This window comes from Lampetra fluviatilis, chromosome 37 (assembly GCF_964198595.1).
Source record: "Lampetra fluviatilis chromosome 37, kcLamFluv1.1, whole genome shotgun sequence".
NCBI lineage: Eukaryota > Metazoa > Chordata > Hyperoartia > Petromyzontiformes > Petromyzontidae > Lampetra > Lampetra fluviatilis.
In genome coordinates, this window is record NC_136311.1 from 3,299,224 (window position 1) to 3,316,622 (window position 17,399).

The window sequence follows — 17,399 nt, forward strand, 5'->3', positions numbered from 1 at the left end:
GTCTCCTCTGGCCAAACATCCCAATGCAGGAAAAAGCAAATCCTGTAAGAGGAGTCTTCTTCAGAAGAGTCTTCTTCAGGATTGGCTTTTTCCTCTGCCCGTGGCTGCCAGCCTCTTTCTCTATATAAAACAACTATCACCAGTGTTTCTGTGTGTTTAGATGCTATACGAATCCACATTGTCCTCCGTCGCATTACTGTGCTGCATTGCTGCATTGCTTTGTGTTGCGTTACTCCGCAGTACGCCGGCGCCTTCAGACCCGTGGCCAGGCGCGTGCCGCTGAACCGGTCCAAGGAGGTTGGCGATGAAGGGGAGAGGCCCTCGTGGAAGCCGGTGTGCGGGCAGGTGCGGCGTCGGGCGGAGCTGATGGAGCGCCGGTCCGGGTGCCCCGACGGCGCGACCGAGGCGCCATCGTCCGGCGCGCCAGGCGAGATTCGCCGGCCCCTCTCGCTGTCCGAGATCGCCTCTCGCGACGCGTCGTTCCGGACCACCACGGATGAGGAGGACGTGTTTGACACGTCGCCGGCGGCGACGGAGCGGCGGCACCGCGGACTGCGCCACCAGCAGTCGATCGCGCAGCTGCAGCAGGCGGGGCTGGTGCGGCGCACCGCGGGCCGGTGGTCGGGCACCGGGTCGGCACCGTACCCCGAGGAAAACGAGGAGGAGGGCGGCGGGCGCGACGCGGCGCTGCCCGGCGGTGAGCGAGCTGCGCAAGAGGTCGCCCCACAGACGGTCGCCAGCAGGGTCCAGAAGCTGAGCGGAGGAGAGAGCGGCGGCGGCGGCGGCGACGGCGAGGACGGGGGCGACGGTGGCGGCGGCGACGACGACGACGGCGGCAAGGCCTCTAGGCCGAAGATGCAGCACCAGACCTCCATCCTGCAACTGGCGGAGGCCGGGCTGGTGAGGAAGCAAGCCAAGGAGCTGCAGAGGAAAATGAGCTCTCCGCTTAGCCCCACTGCTCCAGCCAGCTTCGACTCGGCTGCGGTCGAGGAAGCCGGCGCCGGCGGTCCCGTCACGGCCGTGCCAGAAAACGACCAACGGCAGAGCCTGGCGGTGGTCGCAGAAGAGCATCCCAGAGTGGTGGCGCAAGCCGGCGCCCGCTCAGAGCCCGCGGAAGATTCCACAGACGCCCCGGAACGGCCCTGCGTGGAGTCGGCGCGGCCTCCGTTTAACGCCGGCGCTCCGCAGGACCGCCCTGTTTTGCCGGCTCGGCAGCCGATCGCAGACACGAGCATCTGCGGCCTCGGTGAGGCTGTCTCCCCCCACGAGCGCTCGTGTTCTCCCGACACCACGCGGGCCACAGTCTCCGGTGCCGGCGAGACCTCCGTCACCGCTGGTGAGCCCACCGCCAGCGCCGGCGACGTAAACGAGGGCCGCTCTGCGTCTCCCCGTGGGCCTGGTGGCCCGGGCGAGTGGTACGCGGGTGACACGGACGCCCCTGGCCGGTACGGCGAGAAGTCACCGCCCTCGCTCGACAAACCTGCGGGCGGTGCCGAAGACGGCACCTCCAGCCGTGACCTTCTTACCCAAGCGGCTACCTCGGCCGAGATGACGCCACATTTGCCTTTCGTCCACGCCCAATCCGGGGACGCCGCCTTGGAATTCAGCGGGGAGACTGTTTTCTGCGGCAGCCCTTCTGCGGAGTCAAAAACTCCGACGCCTGGCGATCAGAGAGCAACATCGAGAGTTGGAAACGTGTTGAACGCCGGCGACCCAAGCGCCGGTTCCGGCGCGTTCTCCTCGGAGCCGAGAGTGGCCGAGGATGCCTGCGCTGTGCCAGAAGTGCCGAAGGAATCCCCGGCCAAGGGTGCCGCCGCCGCAGCGGAGGAAGAGAAGGAGGCTCTGCCTCGGAGGCCGCGCTCCCCGCTCACGTCGGCTACGCAGAGCTGCACCGACGACGTGGCGGCGCCGGCGGCAAAGCCCGCGCCGCGGAGGAGACGGCAGCGGTCCAGCTCCGCTCGTCAGCAGCAGGAGCCGCAGGATCCGGGCCCGCCGGCGCAGCCGGGGACCCAGAGAAAGGGCAGCTTGTAACGTCACGAGCATCTCGCTTGCGGCGGCGGCGGCTGCTGCAGACAGACCAAAACCTCCTGACTTGCTTCCCTTTTTCCCATTTGTTGATGATGTAAACCCGTGCCTTGTAGAAGCGCGTCGGCGTGCGGTTCCCACCGTCGAACGTTTCGCGTCCCACGCCACGCACAGGCCAGACGGCGTCGGTGGCCTCAAGTGGCCGGCGCTGACCAAACCCACCGAGCCACATTCCGTCGAGCAACTCTCTGAGCTCCATGACCAAAACTGTACGCACTTTACTCGAGCCTGGGAGACCGCATTGCAGGGATTTTCATTCCTGTAGAGTTGCCGCGGTATGGTATGTCGTACAATGTAAAGGCAGAGAGCAAAGGTGCAGTGTCGCAATGTCTTCCCCATGCGCCTGCTAGCGGAAGACCCTCCACTAGCGGAGGCCCTAGAGAGCGTACACTGGATGTCTTGGGAAGATGACCGACAATTTAGCCCGATCGTAAAATACAAGTTCCGCGATAATCGCAGAATCTGTTATGTAAAGTATCGTGATTATCGTGGCTTGTGTAAGAATTGTTTCAGATTTTATATCTATACAAAAAGTGAGGTAACAAACGCACAATCATTAAAGTCCTAAATAAATAGCTATTTTCCCATAATTAAAGTAGCTTTTCGCTCAATGTTTGCTGGGGTAATTGGACACCATGGTGGTTACATGACACCGTAATCTTTCGTAGTCCCAGTCGAAATGTTCGAATTATTCCTTGTGTTAACTGACAGTGGCGTGCGTTGCAAAGCGTCGCAGGCCGTAGAGTTGTACCGATGACAACACGGCAGGCACGCGTTGTGTCACCGACAGTCAACGCAATGCACAAAACACAACAACGACGATACATTTGGTGAGACACCAAGACAGCTGCGGGAAACTGATGTTTTGCGAGAATCATCGCATCGCGAACATCGATGTGGAATTGCACCGTGTTGTGACGGTGGATACTGCGGCAACTCTCCCTACAAGGGCGTCTGGGCACGTGGCGAGCCCCTGGCTGACCGCGTGTTCCGTCGCCTCTTGACCAACTTGGCCCTAAAGAAACTTGGCCCTAAAGAAACCACAGCCCACTGCTTTGCCAGCAGTGGGCTGTGGTTGATCATCCACAGGGGGCAGTACAGTGGGGGTGATCGGGTGTCCAGAGAAGGATGCGTGTTGGTGTGGTCTTGTCGGTTGGTCGGAACGCGCACCTTCATTCACATCGGCGTTATCATACAGGGAGCAATAATAAGGTATCGATTTGTAAAATAACATCAATTTAAATTGGCGTGTGTAACAATTGCTCATTTTTCATTCTCGTGTGGGTGGAGTGGTGGCACAGTGCTTGGCGCGCACCGCGCTACCAAACCGGCAACTTGAATCAAATTCCCGACCACGGCAAACATCGGTGGTCTCCGGTCTCCCCCTTCCCCAACCTGCGCAGACCAGCTTGGTGAAGTACGGTCAAACAGCCGATGTGACCGACCCAGCGCTGAGAGGTCTTCACACAGCAGTGCATTGACAAAGGGCTGTTGGCACATGTTGTAAGTAATTGGTTCACGTGTACCCTGCAGCCACTGGAGGTGTTGACCTTCACCGCAGTGTCAGAAAAAACGTTGATTCTTGAATCGAATCGCGACCGTGAGTCACAATGTGTTTAATGATCCGGCGAAGGGGGTGAATTTTTCGCATGCTACTTCCCCAGCTATCGGTGCGCGGCTCCACGCATCGCACGACTTGAGACCAGGCTCGACTCCATCACGAATTGCTCGGCAGGAGAACTCCACAACGACCACGAGCAAGCGACATGGCGGTGGCTCTGCGCCTGAGTTGGCACCGCAGCAGCCACTTTGTCGACGCCCGTAGGGTCGCGTGGCCACCTCGCTCCACCACTCCAGGGCAGCGCAGGGTCCAGAGGTCAACGCCTCCACGCTCCACAGATGGTCCCTCCCTTTCCGTAGCCTCCAGACCCCACCACCGTGACGGGATTATCATGCCCGTCGTCCAGAGCCCCATGCCGAGTTGGATAAACACCCGTTGTTTGCGTTGCCCTTCAGCTGCTCTCGATAATGAGCGAAAGGAGTTGACTTTGGCATGGGATGCCGAGTGGACAGGTGTGATGTGGTGTGGGACGGGGGCCTCCAGTTCACTTGCCTTCAGCTTAGTGGGGGGGGGGGCCTGCGGGGGTGAGCGGGGGGGAGATGCGTACGGCACGCACATGCTCTGTAACACTCGCTCCACTTTTCCAAGAAACCCAAACCAAATCTACGCACTCGTGCTTTTACTGCGTTCTCGTCGGGGGGGGGGGGGGGAGTTTTTTTGGAATGTCAAGGGCTGCCCCGGCATTGTTACGGGAACGAACGGCGTGCGCCACGCGTGGTGTCCTCCCGGTGTGCTGTGTGCGGCGCGATGTTCGGCAAGTGCACAGTCCACCCAGGTGCGGCTCGTTTCTCGGGGGAGGCTGCCCGTGTCACATGCACAGGAATCGTCGTCGGCCGCTTGTTGTGTGGCGGGCTTAGGGGCCGTGGACCGATCGGCGATTGTGAAGAATTTAAAACAATAAAGGCGTCTTGTGGGCAGTTGTTATCGGTTTACAGTGTTGTTCTTAGTGGTGACGGTGGACATGATAGCACGACCTGGGCGGACTCGGTTTGGGTCCAATGAGGGTAATAATAGCACCGGAGTCATGGTGCGGAGGAGAACTTTTTCACGATGATGATGTTCATGGTGATGATGGTGGTGATGATAATGATGGTGATAAGGCTAAGCGAGCAGGGAGAGATCACATGACACGAGATGGACCGAACGGTTGTTTTTGGTGCCGAACCCGATATTGTGGTTGATGGCAGCAGAGTCAAAGCGCAGCTTCGAGGCCAAGCGCCTCGAGATATTTGTGAAGTGCTTGGGGGGTAGAGGCAACAATAGTGAGGGTGGCATGGAGTTGTTTCGCCGCATCACAACCGCGTTCAGTTTCGATTTAAAGCTTTCGTGACTGAAGGGATTCATCTTCTTGGTTCTTTCGGTAAAGTCACGTAGAAGGGAAGTAATAAAATAATAAAAATTAAACATAATAAAATACAATTCTCACGACGTTTCGGCCACAACGCAAGCCGTCCTCAGGTGAAGAACAGGTCTGTCGGAAAGACAGCGTCTGAAGGAGGACGGCTGCTTGTGTTGTGGCCGAAACGTCGTGAGAATTGTATTTTATCATGTTTTATTTTTATTATTTTATTATTTCCCTTCTACGTGACTTTACCGCGTCCAAGTCCACGATTGAATTCTTGGTTTATGTCCCCAGTAACAGTGAGCTTTGCCATCTACCAACAGACTTGGTGGCATCGTTAAATAAAACCGTTACACACGGTGTCATAAATTGTGTTTCTATGTTATATATACTAGTTCATAAAGCCAGCCAAATTATTTTCAATAAATCTAATAATGAACTTGATATGATTTTTTACAATTCGAATCTAGAATCAGACACTAACAACTCCAAAAATGTGTAATTGTCCGCAAAAAAAAACCTGTTGACTTGATTCAACTTCTTATATTTAAAGACGTACCCATCGGAAACCACTCCATTTAAATATTCCGTTATTTTATTATTAGAAAAAAAACTAATTCATTAACTAAATACTATGAGGGGAAGCTTCTATATTTTACGGATTTCGAATTGTTCACATTTGAACACCATAAAATGCGTATTTTTTCGTCCAAACCCGCTTTAATCTGAAACATCTCAAAAAAAAGATAGAATAATGGTTCTCGCTGAAATTGTATTTGCTGTTTAATGCTCTATCAAACGGTTTCTCAATTACAGGGCACAGACATGTTTATGGAGCGCTTAAAATCTAGATTTGGGATCCTTAAAATGAAAACAAACCTCGGATTTTCAGATGTTTCTTGTTTGTTTCCTAAAAGCGATCTATGTACTAAATTTCAGTTTTCTCCCTTGTCGGGAAGTACCCTGGAGGTTTTTGAAACATACGTATATACATACAGATGATTAAGGTATTTATATAGATAAATAAGATAATGCTACGTTGGGATTCATCATCTGGCTAACCCTCCAGGCATACGCTAATGCAGACCCAAGTTGAAAGAGAAAACAAGAAAACATATTGCGCCACGCTTTTCGGAGCAAAATTTTAACAAGTGTGTACAGTTATTGTCTGGTTTGAATGTATACTCGGCTATCTTTGTTCATCCAATTATATCAACATGAATCTCTCACTTATTTACTTACTCAACCCTTTCATTCACTTACCCACTCGTTCACTCCATCCGGCAATTACTGACTCACTTTTTCAATTCCCCGCTCATTAATTAAATCAATCACATGTTATCTGGCTCGCTCATTCACGCACTCGTTCGTTCAATCGTGACCCAAACGCACCCTCCCCCCCCATTCCTATTGACTCATCAACATGTCCTGTCATGTTCTCATTGTTTCTGGATTGTACCAAGTCCCTTGTTGGGGGGGGGGGGAGCCTTCGGAACCTCAGGTATTGAAGCCTGCGTGCGTGTCGTCTGGCCAGTGAAGCGTGCCCTAGACAAAGACAAAGGTGCCCCGCCCACATGCTGTTGGTGCAGGTGCTGTGAGCGGGAAACAAATGAAAACGGCAACAGCGATCGCCGATCGCCAGGCAAGGTATAGCCAGCCAGGTGCAATGTGAGGCCACGGGTAGTGTGGAAGATTCGATGCCATGGGTTGACGGAGATAACTGACAGATGCACCACCTGTGCACCCCACTGTGACACCTTGCTGCGCTTTAGCCGCCCGGCGCTCCCCTCGTTATTGTGAGCGTCGCTCCTCTGCCCTCCTTTACTGTCGGAGGGCGCCATCTGTTTTCCACGCCGTTGCGCGCCCGTTTTACCCCGCCCCTCTGTCTGACAAAACGGAAGCTGCTTGGGCATGCGGAGTGGCTGGGCATGCGGGGTGGCTGGGGGGGGGGGCATGCGATGGCTGGGGGGGGGCATGCGCGGGCGACATGGCCCAGCTCACCGAATGGACGGTGTACAGATCTTTTTCAAGGATCTCCCATATAGCCTTCACAAGCCGAAGGGGCAAGTGCTGTCTCGCACACAGCTCAACGTATACAACTTCTGCAATAAAACCTGAAGATAGCGCGGGGGGGGGGGGCGGACGAGTGGGGTTCTGTATAGGGGGGGGGGTGGAGGAGAAAATGGGGAAGTTGGGGGGGGGCTAGGCGAGGGAGAGCGAACGAGCCGGACATCGCATGGTGACGGCCGAGACACGTGCCAATGTAGAGCACCCCCCCCCCCACATTCCCCCTCTCGTCCCCCAGACCCCCCCCCTCTCCGCCACCCCTCCCCGATGTCGGCGCTAGGCACGCGCGAGTTCGCTCACGGGATCGACCGCAGTTACATCGATTGGGATCGCCTCTGTGCCCCGGAACGACGGCTCATTGTCGGGTCTCCATTCCTCTTCTACAGATCACCCCCCCACCGCCCCTTCTCCCCCTCCCCTCTTCCCCCCTCCAAGTCCCCCACCCCAACTCCCCCACCCCCCTCTTCCACCCCCCTCCCCCTCTTCCCCCCACCCGCGCGAACACCGCCCACGAGTCCCTTGTTCGGTCATGACCACGCCTTGCGTGCACCACCACCATCATCATCACCACCATCATCATCACCATCATCACCACCATCACGACCATCACCACCACCATCATCATCATCATCACCACACCATCACCACTACCACCATCACCACCATCACCATCATCATCACCACCACCATCATCACCACCATCAACACCACCATCACCACCATCACAACCACCACCACCATCACTACCACCACCACCACCATCATCATCATCACCACTACCATCACCACCATCATCATCACCACTACCATCACCACCATCATCATCACCACTACCATCACCACCATCATCATCACCACTACCACCATCATCACCACCATCACCGCCATCACCACCACCGCCATCACCACCACCATCACCACCGCCACCATCACCACCGCCACCACCATCGCCACCACCACCACCATCACCACCGCCACCACCATCACCACAATAGCGAGGCGCGCCTGGTTGCACATCGCGCGAGGTGATTCCTGGCGCCGCCCACAGCGCCCCTGTCGGCATCGTCGCCCGCTGGAGCGAATCGCGGCACCGAATCCCCCCCCCCCCACCGGTCACTGAGAGTCGGGCGGCTGGAGCCTTGAGCCGCCCGTCACAACCCACAGTCCTCCACCACCACCACCACCAGAGACTCCACTCAGTCCTCGCTCCGTCTCCATGGGCGGCACACCGCGTCCTGCGGGGAGCAGGTGAGCGTGGCACGCGGACCCCCCCCCCCCCCACTGGGTCTCGCGTCCTCTCCGCACGGTCTCCTCTGCTGCTGGCTCTGCTCGTGCTGAAGGCTTCGTGTGGCCGCGGGGCTCACGAGAAGACGGTCGTGACCGGTGCCCCATGATGCATCGTGAGCATCTTCTCCCCCCGTTGGTGGAGCGTCTTGTAAACATCAGTCAGAGCGGCGGGGGGGATAACGCCCAGAGCGCCGCCGCTTGTGCAGATGTATTGCGACGTTGCCTTGTTGGTCGCCAACCTGCTGCGTTCCGACGGCATTCGTCGCGTGAGATGCGTCCGTGGTGTTTGAGAGGCTGCGATCATCTTACCGCGTTCTTCCCCCTCGTCCCTCGGTGGAAACGGACTTTATTTTCAATCTCGCGATCTTCCGCTACCCCTACCCACCCACCCACCCCAAACCCACCGAATTGTGTCCATCGTAGACCCAATGCCGCTCTCGCCCGCGTCTCTCTCTCTCTCTTGTTACGATCAGAGGAAACAAGAAGATGCTCGGTGTAGTCGGCACTTTGCTTCGTTCATCATTTCGTTTTTTGTTTTTTTTTAATGATTTGTTTTATGTACCCCCCCCCCCCTCTCGGGCCCCCCTCTCTCTCTACCCCCATGTATCTTTCGTCTCTCTCGTCTGTCTCTCTCTCTCGGCTCTCTCTCTCGGCTCTGTTTCTCTTTTTTTTACGACCAGTCGAAACAAGAAGATGCTCGGTGTAGTCGGCACTTTGCTTCGTTCATCATTTCGTATTTTTTTTTAACTTTGATTTATGTAAACCCTCACCTCTTGCTCTCTTTCTCGCTGCGGCCATCCCAGCGTCGCGATTTCGAAATACCAAACGAAGCCCCTCTAGACTGTAGCTGCATGTTCCGTCTCGACGCGACTGGACCTCGCAACGCAGTCGCGTTGCGACGTCCCAACTCTCGCAGGGAGAATGGATGCGATTGGGGATCGAGGCTGCGTCTCCCCATTGCCCGGGTCCCCTCGAAGAGATGCGTGTACGTTGAACTTCTTTCACATCGTACGTATCCGACCGGGCTCGTCGAGGGTGCGTGGGAATACGGTCTTCGTGACCGTCTCCCCTTTATATTTGTTTAAGGGTTCACCAGCACCACCACCACCAGCACCACCAACACCACCAACACCACCAGCACCACCAGCACCACCAGCACCACCAACACCACCAGCATCACCACCACCACCACCAGCACCACCAACACCACCAACACCACCAGCACCACCACCACCAGCATCACCACCAGCAGCATCACCAGCACCACCACCACCACCAGCAGCACCACCAGCAGCACCAGCATCACCACCAGCATCACCAGCATCACCAGCAGCATCACCAGCACCACCACCAGCAGCAGCACCACCAGCAGCACCAGCATCACCAGCAGCATCATCAGCATCACCAGCAGCATCACCACCAGCATCACCACCAGCATCACCACCACCATCACCAGCATCACCACCAGCATCACCACCACCATCACCAGCATCACCACCAGCATCACCACCACCATCACCAGCACCACCAGCAGCATCACCACCACCATCACCAGCATCACCACCAGTATCACCACCAGCACCACCAGCAGCAGCATCACCACCAGCATCACCAGCATCACCAGCAGCATCACCAGCACCACCACCAGCAGCAGCACCACCAGCAGCACCAGCAGCAGCATCACCAGCACCACCAGCAGCATCACCACCAGCACCACCAGCAGCATCACCACCAGTATCACCACCAGCACCACCAGCAGCAGCATCACCACCAGCATCACCACCAGCATCACCACCAGCACCAGCAGCATCACCACCAGCACCACCAGCATCACCAGCAGCATCACCAGCAGCATCACCAGCACCACCAGCACCACCACCAGCACCACCAGCATCACCACCACCAGCACCACCACCACCAGTACCACCAGCATCACCACCACTACCAGCATCACCACCACTACCAGCACCACCACCACTACCACCAGCACCACCACCACTACCAGCACCACCACCACTACCACCACCACCAGCATCACCAGCATCACCACCAGCACCAACACCACCACCAGCATCACCACCAGCACCAACACCACCAGCATCACCACTACCACCACCACTACCACCAGCACCACCACTACCACCACCACCAGCACTACCACCAGCACCACCACCACCAGCACCACCACCAGCACCACCACCAGCACCACCACCAGCACCACCACCAGCACCACCACTACTAGCACCACCACCAGCACCACCACCAGCACCACCACCACCAGCACCACCACTACCACCACCACCACCACTACCACCAGCACCACCACTACCACCACCACCAGCACCACCACCAGCACCACCACCAGCACCACCACCAGCACCACCACCACCACCAGCACCACCAGCACCACCACCACCAGCACCACCAAACTCGCCATCGTCACCACCCGTCACGACGACGGTCGCCACATTCGCGCCTCCGATTCGCACGGTTGGCCACGTACGGTGCGAAATAAGTTCAACGTACGCACGCAAAACACTCGCCACCGTTACCGCCGCCGTCGCCGCTGTCGTCAAAACCGCCGCCACTCCGGTGGCTTGGCGAGGACGGCCTCGCTCGCTCGTCGCCCGCGGGGGAGCGACGAGAGAGGCCGCCAACAGCGCCGCGGTGTCTTTGGTGTGCGGTGTGTAAACATCGCCCTTCGGGAGACAAAGGCGGCCGGGCGTGGTGCTGGCCACCCACTCCATCGTGTGCCGTTCTGGCCATCATAGGTACTCGCTCACGCACTTGCCTCAACAGTCTGTCAAGGCTGTACAGGTGCTCTTTGTCTTTGTGTTGGGTGTGGTTTGGAAGTTTGGTGTGTGTTGTGGGGGGGGGTGTGCTAAATGTATTGTGTGTGTTTTTTTGGTGTCGTGTGCTGCCTGTGTATTGAAGACTTTTTAAGTGTGTGTGTGTGGTGTGTGTGTGTGGTGTGTGTGTGTGGGGTGGTGTGTGTGGTGTGTGTGTGTGGTGTGTGTGGTTTGTGTGTGTGTGTGGTGTGTGTGTGTGGGGTGGTGTGTGTGGTTTGTGTGTGTGGTTTGTGTGTGTGGTTTGTGTGTGTGGTGTGTGTGTGTGGTGTGTGTGGTGCGTGTGTGGTGTGTGTGGTGTGTGTGTGTGGGGTGGTGTGTGTGGTTTGTGTGTGTGGTTTGTGTGTGTGGTTTGTGTGTGTGGTTTGTGTGTGTGGTTTGTGTGTATGGTTTGTGTGTGTGGTTTGTGTGTGTGGTTTGTGTGTGGGGTGGTGTGTGTGGGGTGGTGTGTGTGGTGTGTGTGTGGGGTGGTGTGTGTGGTTTGTGTGTGGTTTGTGTGTGGGGTGGTGTGTGTGGGGTGGTGTGTGTGGTGTGTGTGTGGTGTGTGTGTGTGGGGTGGTGTGTGTGGTTTGTGTGTGTGGTTTGTGTGTGTGGTTTGTGTGTGTGGTTTGTGTGTGTGGTTTGTGTGTATGGTTTGTGTGTGTGGTTTGTGTGTGTGGTTTGTGTGTGGGGTGGTGTGTGTGGGGTGGTGTGTGTGGTGTGTGTGTGGGGTGGTGTGTGTGGTTTGTGTGTGGTTTGTGTGTGTGGTGTGTGTGTGGTGTGTTTTGGTGTGTGTGGTGCGTGTGTGGTGTGTGTGGTGTGTGTGTGTGGGTGGTGTGTGTGGTGTGTGTGTGTGGGGTGGTGTGTGTGGTTTGTGTGTGTGGTTTGTGTGTGTGGTGGTGTGTGTGGGGTGGTGTGTGTGTGTGGGGTGGTGTGTGGGGTGGTGTGTGTGGTTTGTGTGTGTGGTGTGTGTGGTGCGTGTGTGGTGTGTGGTGCGTGTGTGGTGTGTGGTGCGTGTGTGTGGTGTGTGTGTGTTGCGTGTGTGTGGTGTGTGTGGTGTGTGGAGTCGTGGCGCAGTGGTTACCGCACTACCCCACGAACCCCATGACCCGAGTTTCATTTCCGTTCACTACCATGAAGTATGTTAATCGGTTAGCGCTTAGGTCCACTCAACCTTAAATGGGGACCTCGTTTGATGTGTAAACATCAGCCCTGGGGAGACAAAGGCGGCCGGCCGTGGAGTTGGTCCCCCCTTACCCCGCTCGTGTGCTGTTGCCGGTCTTCATAGGCGCTCGCGAACAGCACTCTCTCGCCCCAGCAATCTGTTAGAGGCTATTCGGGGTATCTTTGTCCTTGTGCTATTGATATCGTGGGTCGTGTGAGTATACAGTCGTGTGCTGCGTGCGTGCTTGTTATTCATGTGTGGTGTACGTGTTGTTTGTAGGGTGTCGTGGGGTGTGGTAGGGCTTTTTGTGTTCACCGTTGTGTTGTGTACTCCGTTGTGTAGTTTGACCCTATAAGTTGTCGGTGTGTGGATTGTGTATATTGTGTATGTGCCTTGTGTTACGTGTACATTACATTTAGACTTAACATTTTCGTGACTGCAGGAATTCATGTTTTTGGTTCTTTCGGTAAAGTCACAGAGATAGAAAACAAAATTATAAAATAAAAAATAATTAAACAAATAAATTGCAAATAATAAAAGCAAAAAACCAGAATAAAAAAACGTCGCAGGTTTTTGGCTTTTATTATTTTCAATTTAGATTTTTTTTTTTTAAATATTATGTTATTTCTATTTTTTGTTTTCTATCTACGTGACTTTACCGAAAGAACCAAGAATACGTGTACATTGTGTGCGCATTTACGGTGCGATGTTCCGTTATGTTTGTGTGTTGCATACAGTATACACCAGCGTGGTGAAGTATGGTCAAATAACCCCCACGACACGGCGTGGGGAGTAATCATCCAGCAGTAGATTGAGAAAAAGATGTGCGTTAGGTGCACAGGTTAGTTAGTTAAAGTAGAGTTCAGGTCATTAAATACTCGAAGGTATATACATAGTAATGTGGGTTAATGAGTAGGCAGGTGGGCGGGGGCAGTTACTAGGTAGGTAAGTAGATGGATCACCAGGGTGGGTGGGTTCGGTCAATAAGCTATGGGTAGATACTAAACCTGCTGGATACGTTGGATAGTTACTTTGTTGAGATGTCTGGGTATCAGGAATGGGATTGGATCAAATTGAATAAAGAAACATGTGCCTAAGGCAAACGTGGACCTCAATGATGATTATGCAATTGACGAAATGTCTTCGAACAATGGTGTGCGGCAGCGTGCCTGCTTGTCTAACCAATGCTCATCAATTGGCTAAGGCTTCAATAATTTCGCGGGCAAGATTCTGCGATCAAAAGAAAGATTTTAACACGATAATATCAGTGTGAGTGTGTAGATTCGTAACATGTTTAGTTTCATCAATTCATCAATTGGTACAGTTATTCAATTAACAAAAAGAATGACTAAAATACTTCTAAACGACCGTATCCACGTAACTCAATGGGCAGCAATGCTTTTCACGATCAACTAATGTTTAACACACCCACTTTAGATGACCACCTGTTTTTGAAACACAATGAGAACTTTCGGAGCAGCTTTATAAGTCCCGATATGTGTGGTATGTGTGTGTGGGTGTGTGTTGTCTTCTGGCTCAACTCTTTGCGTTAAGCAGACGCCGAGGTGCGACGTTCCTTGTACCAAAAATGCCTTGGTTCCCAGCTGAGTCGCGTGTGTGGGCATGTCAGATTCAGGTGGAGATTCATGTGGAGATTCAGGTGGAGATCCAGGTGGAGATCCAGGTTGCGCACCAACACAAAACCGGTTCTCGGGGTGCATCCATTACTCAGGCGCTGAGCGCGGGTGGTAACCAGGAGGCATCACGGGTGGTAACCAGGAGGCATCACGGGTGGTAACCAGGAGGCATCACGGGTGGTAACCAGGAGGCAGCACGGGTGGTAACCAGGAGGCAGCACGGGTGGTAACCAGGAGGCAGCACGGGTGGTAACCAGGAGGCAGCACGGGTGGTAACCAGGAGGCATCACGGGTGGTAACCAGGAGGCATCACGGGTGGTAACCAGGAGGCAGCACGGGTGGTAACCAGGAGGCAGCACGGGTGGTAACCAGGAGGCAGCACGGGTGGTAACCAGGAGGCATCACGGGTGGTAACCAGGAGGCATCACGGGTGGTAACCAGGAGGCAGCACGGGTGGTAACCAGGAGGCAGCACGGGTGGTAACCAGGAGGCAGCACGGGTGGTAACCAGGAGGCAGCACGGGTGGTAACCAGGAGGCAGCACGGGTGGTAACCAGGAGGCAGCACGGGTGGTAACCAGGAGGCAGCACGGGTGGTAACCAGGAGGCAGCACGGGTGGTAACCAGGAGGCAGCACGGGTGGTAACCAGGAGGCAGCACGGGTGGTAACCAGGAGGCAGCACGGGTGGTAACCAGGAGGCATCACGGGTGGTAACCAGGAGGCAGCACGGGTGGTAACCAGGAGGCAGCACGGGTGGTAACCAGGAGGCAGCACGGGTGGTAACCGGGTGGCACTCAAGTGGATCAGCATCAGGATATTGATGAATACTGGACTGGACTAATCGAAGCGGGTCAGAACGTTGCAACACCAAACAATAGAAAAACGCAGTCGGAGTGCAAAGGATAAGAGAGGTAAACACTCCATAGTCGAGGTTGTTTTGGATTAGATCGCGTAAATATATAAATGCGTCGTTAAAACCTGCCACCACCCGGCAGCCAATTAGTGGGGTTTGTCACGACAACAGAACGTGGCCAATTTGTTACTCATAGGGCACACCGGTGCGTTGGAGAGTAAACCCACGACATATTCAGTTCCAGTATATTTACGCAATCCAACCCCCTCTGGTCGCGATAGCCTTAACGTGTTAAAGCAAATGTAAACAAATCACTGAAAAAATATATAAACTGTTTTATCTCCCTAGATCAAGCCCACGGAGCTATTATCTTAAGCGAACTGGCTCGTAGCTCAACAAAATTGGCTCACCATGTGGAAATGCGTAGCAGCAAAACGAGCACGGGGTTTTTCTCCTCGTCATCGCTGTCGACCGGTATCGCCGGCCCTGCCCTTGCCCAGGTGCACAATGTGGACGCTTGTTCGCTCACGAGCGCGGATGGAATCCAGAATGGTGTGGTTCCTGGGAGGGCTTTCTTCTATTTTGTAAACACGGTTTGCTTGAGCACACGACCCGAAAGGTTTTGAAGTGTCAGGCGGCCCACGACTAACGGCAAGATGGTGTTGAATTGAGCTTCGGGGGTGACATTATTATTAAAAAATAAAGTTTTTTTTGGGAAAGAGACGGTCATGGGAGTGGATGAATGCGATCGAATGGGATGCGTGGGTCCGCCTGTCTGTGGTTACGCAGACTTGTTGACGAGTCATAACAGGCGTCTATTTGGCGTGTTGTGTTTTCACATCTCGCCGCGCCTGCATTGTGCCAGCAAGCGTACAACGCCTTTCTGGTTATCGTCTTCATACCGGCGAAAGGGCACCCACCCCCGTAAGACCTCGCCTCTCAACGCGCACGACCACCACCACCGCTCCCAACTAACCCGCGCAGACGGAGGAGGCTTCTCTCTCTCTACCCCCCCCCCCGCGTGTTTAGTCGTTATTTCGGGCATTCTTTGTGGCTACGCGAATTCGCAGCCAGCAGAAAACACGCCGAGCAACGCACAAAGGCATGCCCCCCCCCACCGCGACGCGAATTACGGGAAACATCTCTTTCGCTCTCCCCACGGCAGTGCCGGATGAAGCTAGTGTGGGGCCTGTAGTACCTGTTATAAAGGGGCCCTAATTTAACACACCAAAAAACGTAAATATTAAAGCACTTACATTTTTTACTTAATTTGCCTTGCAGCCAGATAATACGACAAATCGCTAACCTAAAACACCCAGTCGTTCGTAAAAGTTGAAGGCGGTATAGCACTATAGTAATAGAGCAAGTGCAGAATCACTGAACCCGAATTGATAGCTTGAAAGCATTTAGCGCGGGGCCCTTGAAAGTGCGTGATCCGTAGCTGCTACATATGTAGCGACTTGTGTAGCGACTGGGATAATCCGGCACTGTCCCCCCCCCCATTCAGAAGAGAGCAACGGGCGGCCAATGTTGGTGCCGTATCGGCCGATCAGCCCCGGGAACGGGGTGGTCGGAGCGTCAAAACAAAAAAGCACGTGGCGATACAGTGGAGACGCAGCAGCCGCAGATGGAATCCCCCCCCCACACCCTATACCCCCCCCCACACCCCTCCCCCCCCCACACCCTCGGGAGCTTCGCTCCTCCTCGTTCGCAGTTCTCGCCGGCTCGGTGGCTCCGCGTTGCGCGACCCCCTCGGGAGCATCCACGTGGGGGGCCTCGAGCGCGGTCGGTCGGGCGGTAACGGTCGGTGGTGGGGTTGTAGGTAGGGGTAGGTATGGGGTGGGTAGGTGTAGGGGTAGGTAGAGGTAGGTGGAGGTATGGGTAGGTAGGGGGTAGGTAGGTGTAGGGGTAGGTAGGTGGAGGTAGGTGGAGGTAGGTGTAGGTATGGGTAGGTAGGTGTAGGTATTGATAGGTAGGTGTAGATACGTGTAGGTAGAGGTGGTAGGGGTGGTAGGTGTTTAGGTAAGGCGGATAGATGGAATTTGTGGGTATTTAAATAAGATGGCCAGGTCGGCAGAGGTGTGGACTCGAGTCATGTGACTTGGACTCGAGTCAGACTCGAGTCATGAATTTGATGACTTGCGACTCGACTTGGACTTGCATAACAATGACTTTGTCCCACCTATGAGATGTGGACTCGAGTCATGTGACTTGGACTCGAGTCAGACTCGAGTCATGAATTTGATGACTTGCGACTCGACTTGGACTTGCATAACAATGACTTTGTCCCACCTCTGCAGGTCGGTATTGTGTATTGATAACGTGGGTGGATATGTAGGTGCTGTATTTTGGTAAGGTGGGTGGGTAGAGTGTAGATGTTGGTAGTTTTGGTATTGTTGGTAGGTGAGAGAGGTAGATCTGCGGCTAATCTGGGTAGGTATGGTTAGATGTTTAAGTACGGTGGGTACAGTTTGTGCTTAGGGGCCGTCCATAAATGACGTCACGCACCTAGGAGGGG

General features: G+C 54.8%; 2 protein-coding genes across 6 annotated transcripts in view; both read left to right on the forward strand.

Moving 5' to 3' along the window:
- LOC144945242 (uncharacterized) overlaps window positions 1–4,203 on the forward strand; it is a 34,718-nt gene extending 30,515 nt beyond the window's left edge. The window contains exon 16 of the mRNA XM_078873603.1: window positions 241–4,203. Within this exon, the coding sequence (XP_078729729.1) occupies window positions 241–2,031 (1,791 nt within the window). The 3' untranslated portion in view covers window positions 2,032–4,203. The remainder of the gene's footprint in view (window positions 1–240) is intronic.
- Window positions 4,204–7,787: 3,584 nt separating this feature from the next.
- The window catches only part of LOC144945245 (alpha-1,3-galactosyltransferase 2-like), a 35,505-nt gene continuing 25,893 nt past the window's right edge, over window positions 7,788–17,399 (forward strand). For 2 of the 5 annotated variants that reach the window (XM_078873614.1, XM_078873611.1), the window contains exon 1: window positions 11,029–11,173. Coding sequence is in view for 2 of the 5 variants with exons in the window: in XM_078873613.1 (XP_078729739.1) it covers window positions 8,332–8,363 (32 nt within the window). In the remaining 3 variants the exon portion in view is untranslated. Of the gene's footprint in view, window positions 8,364–9,315; window positions 9,411–11,028; window positions 11,174–17,399 lie in introns of those variants that run through there. The other 3 variants (XM_078873613.1, XM_078873610.1, XM_078873612.1) reach the window with 3 other exon arrangements.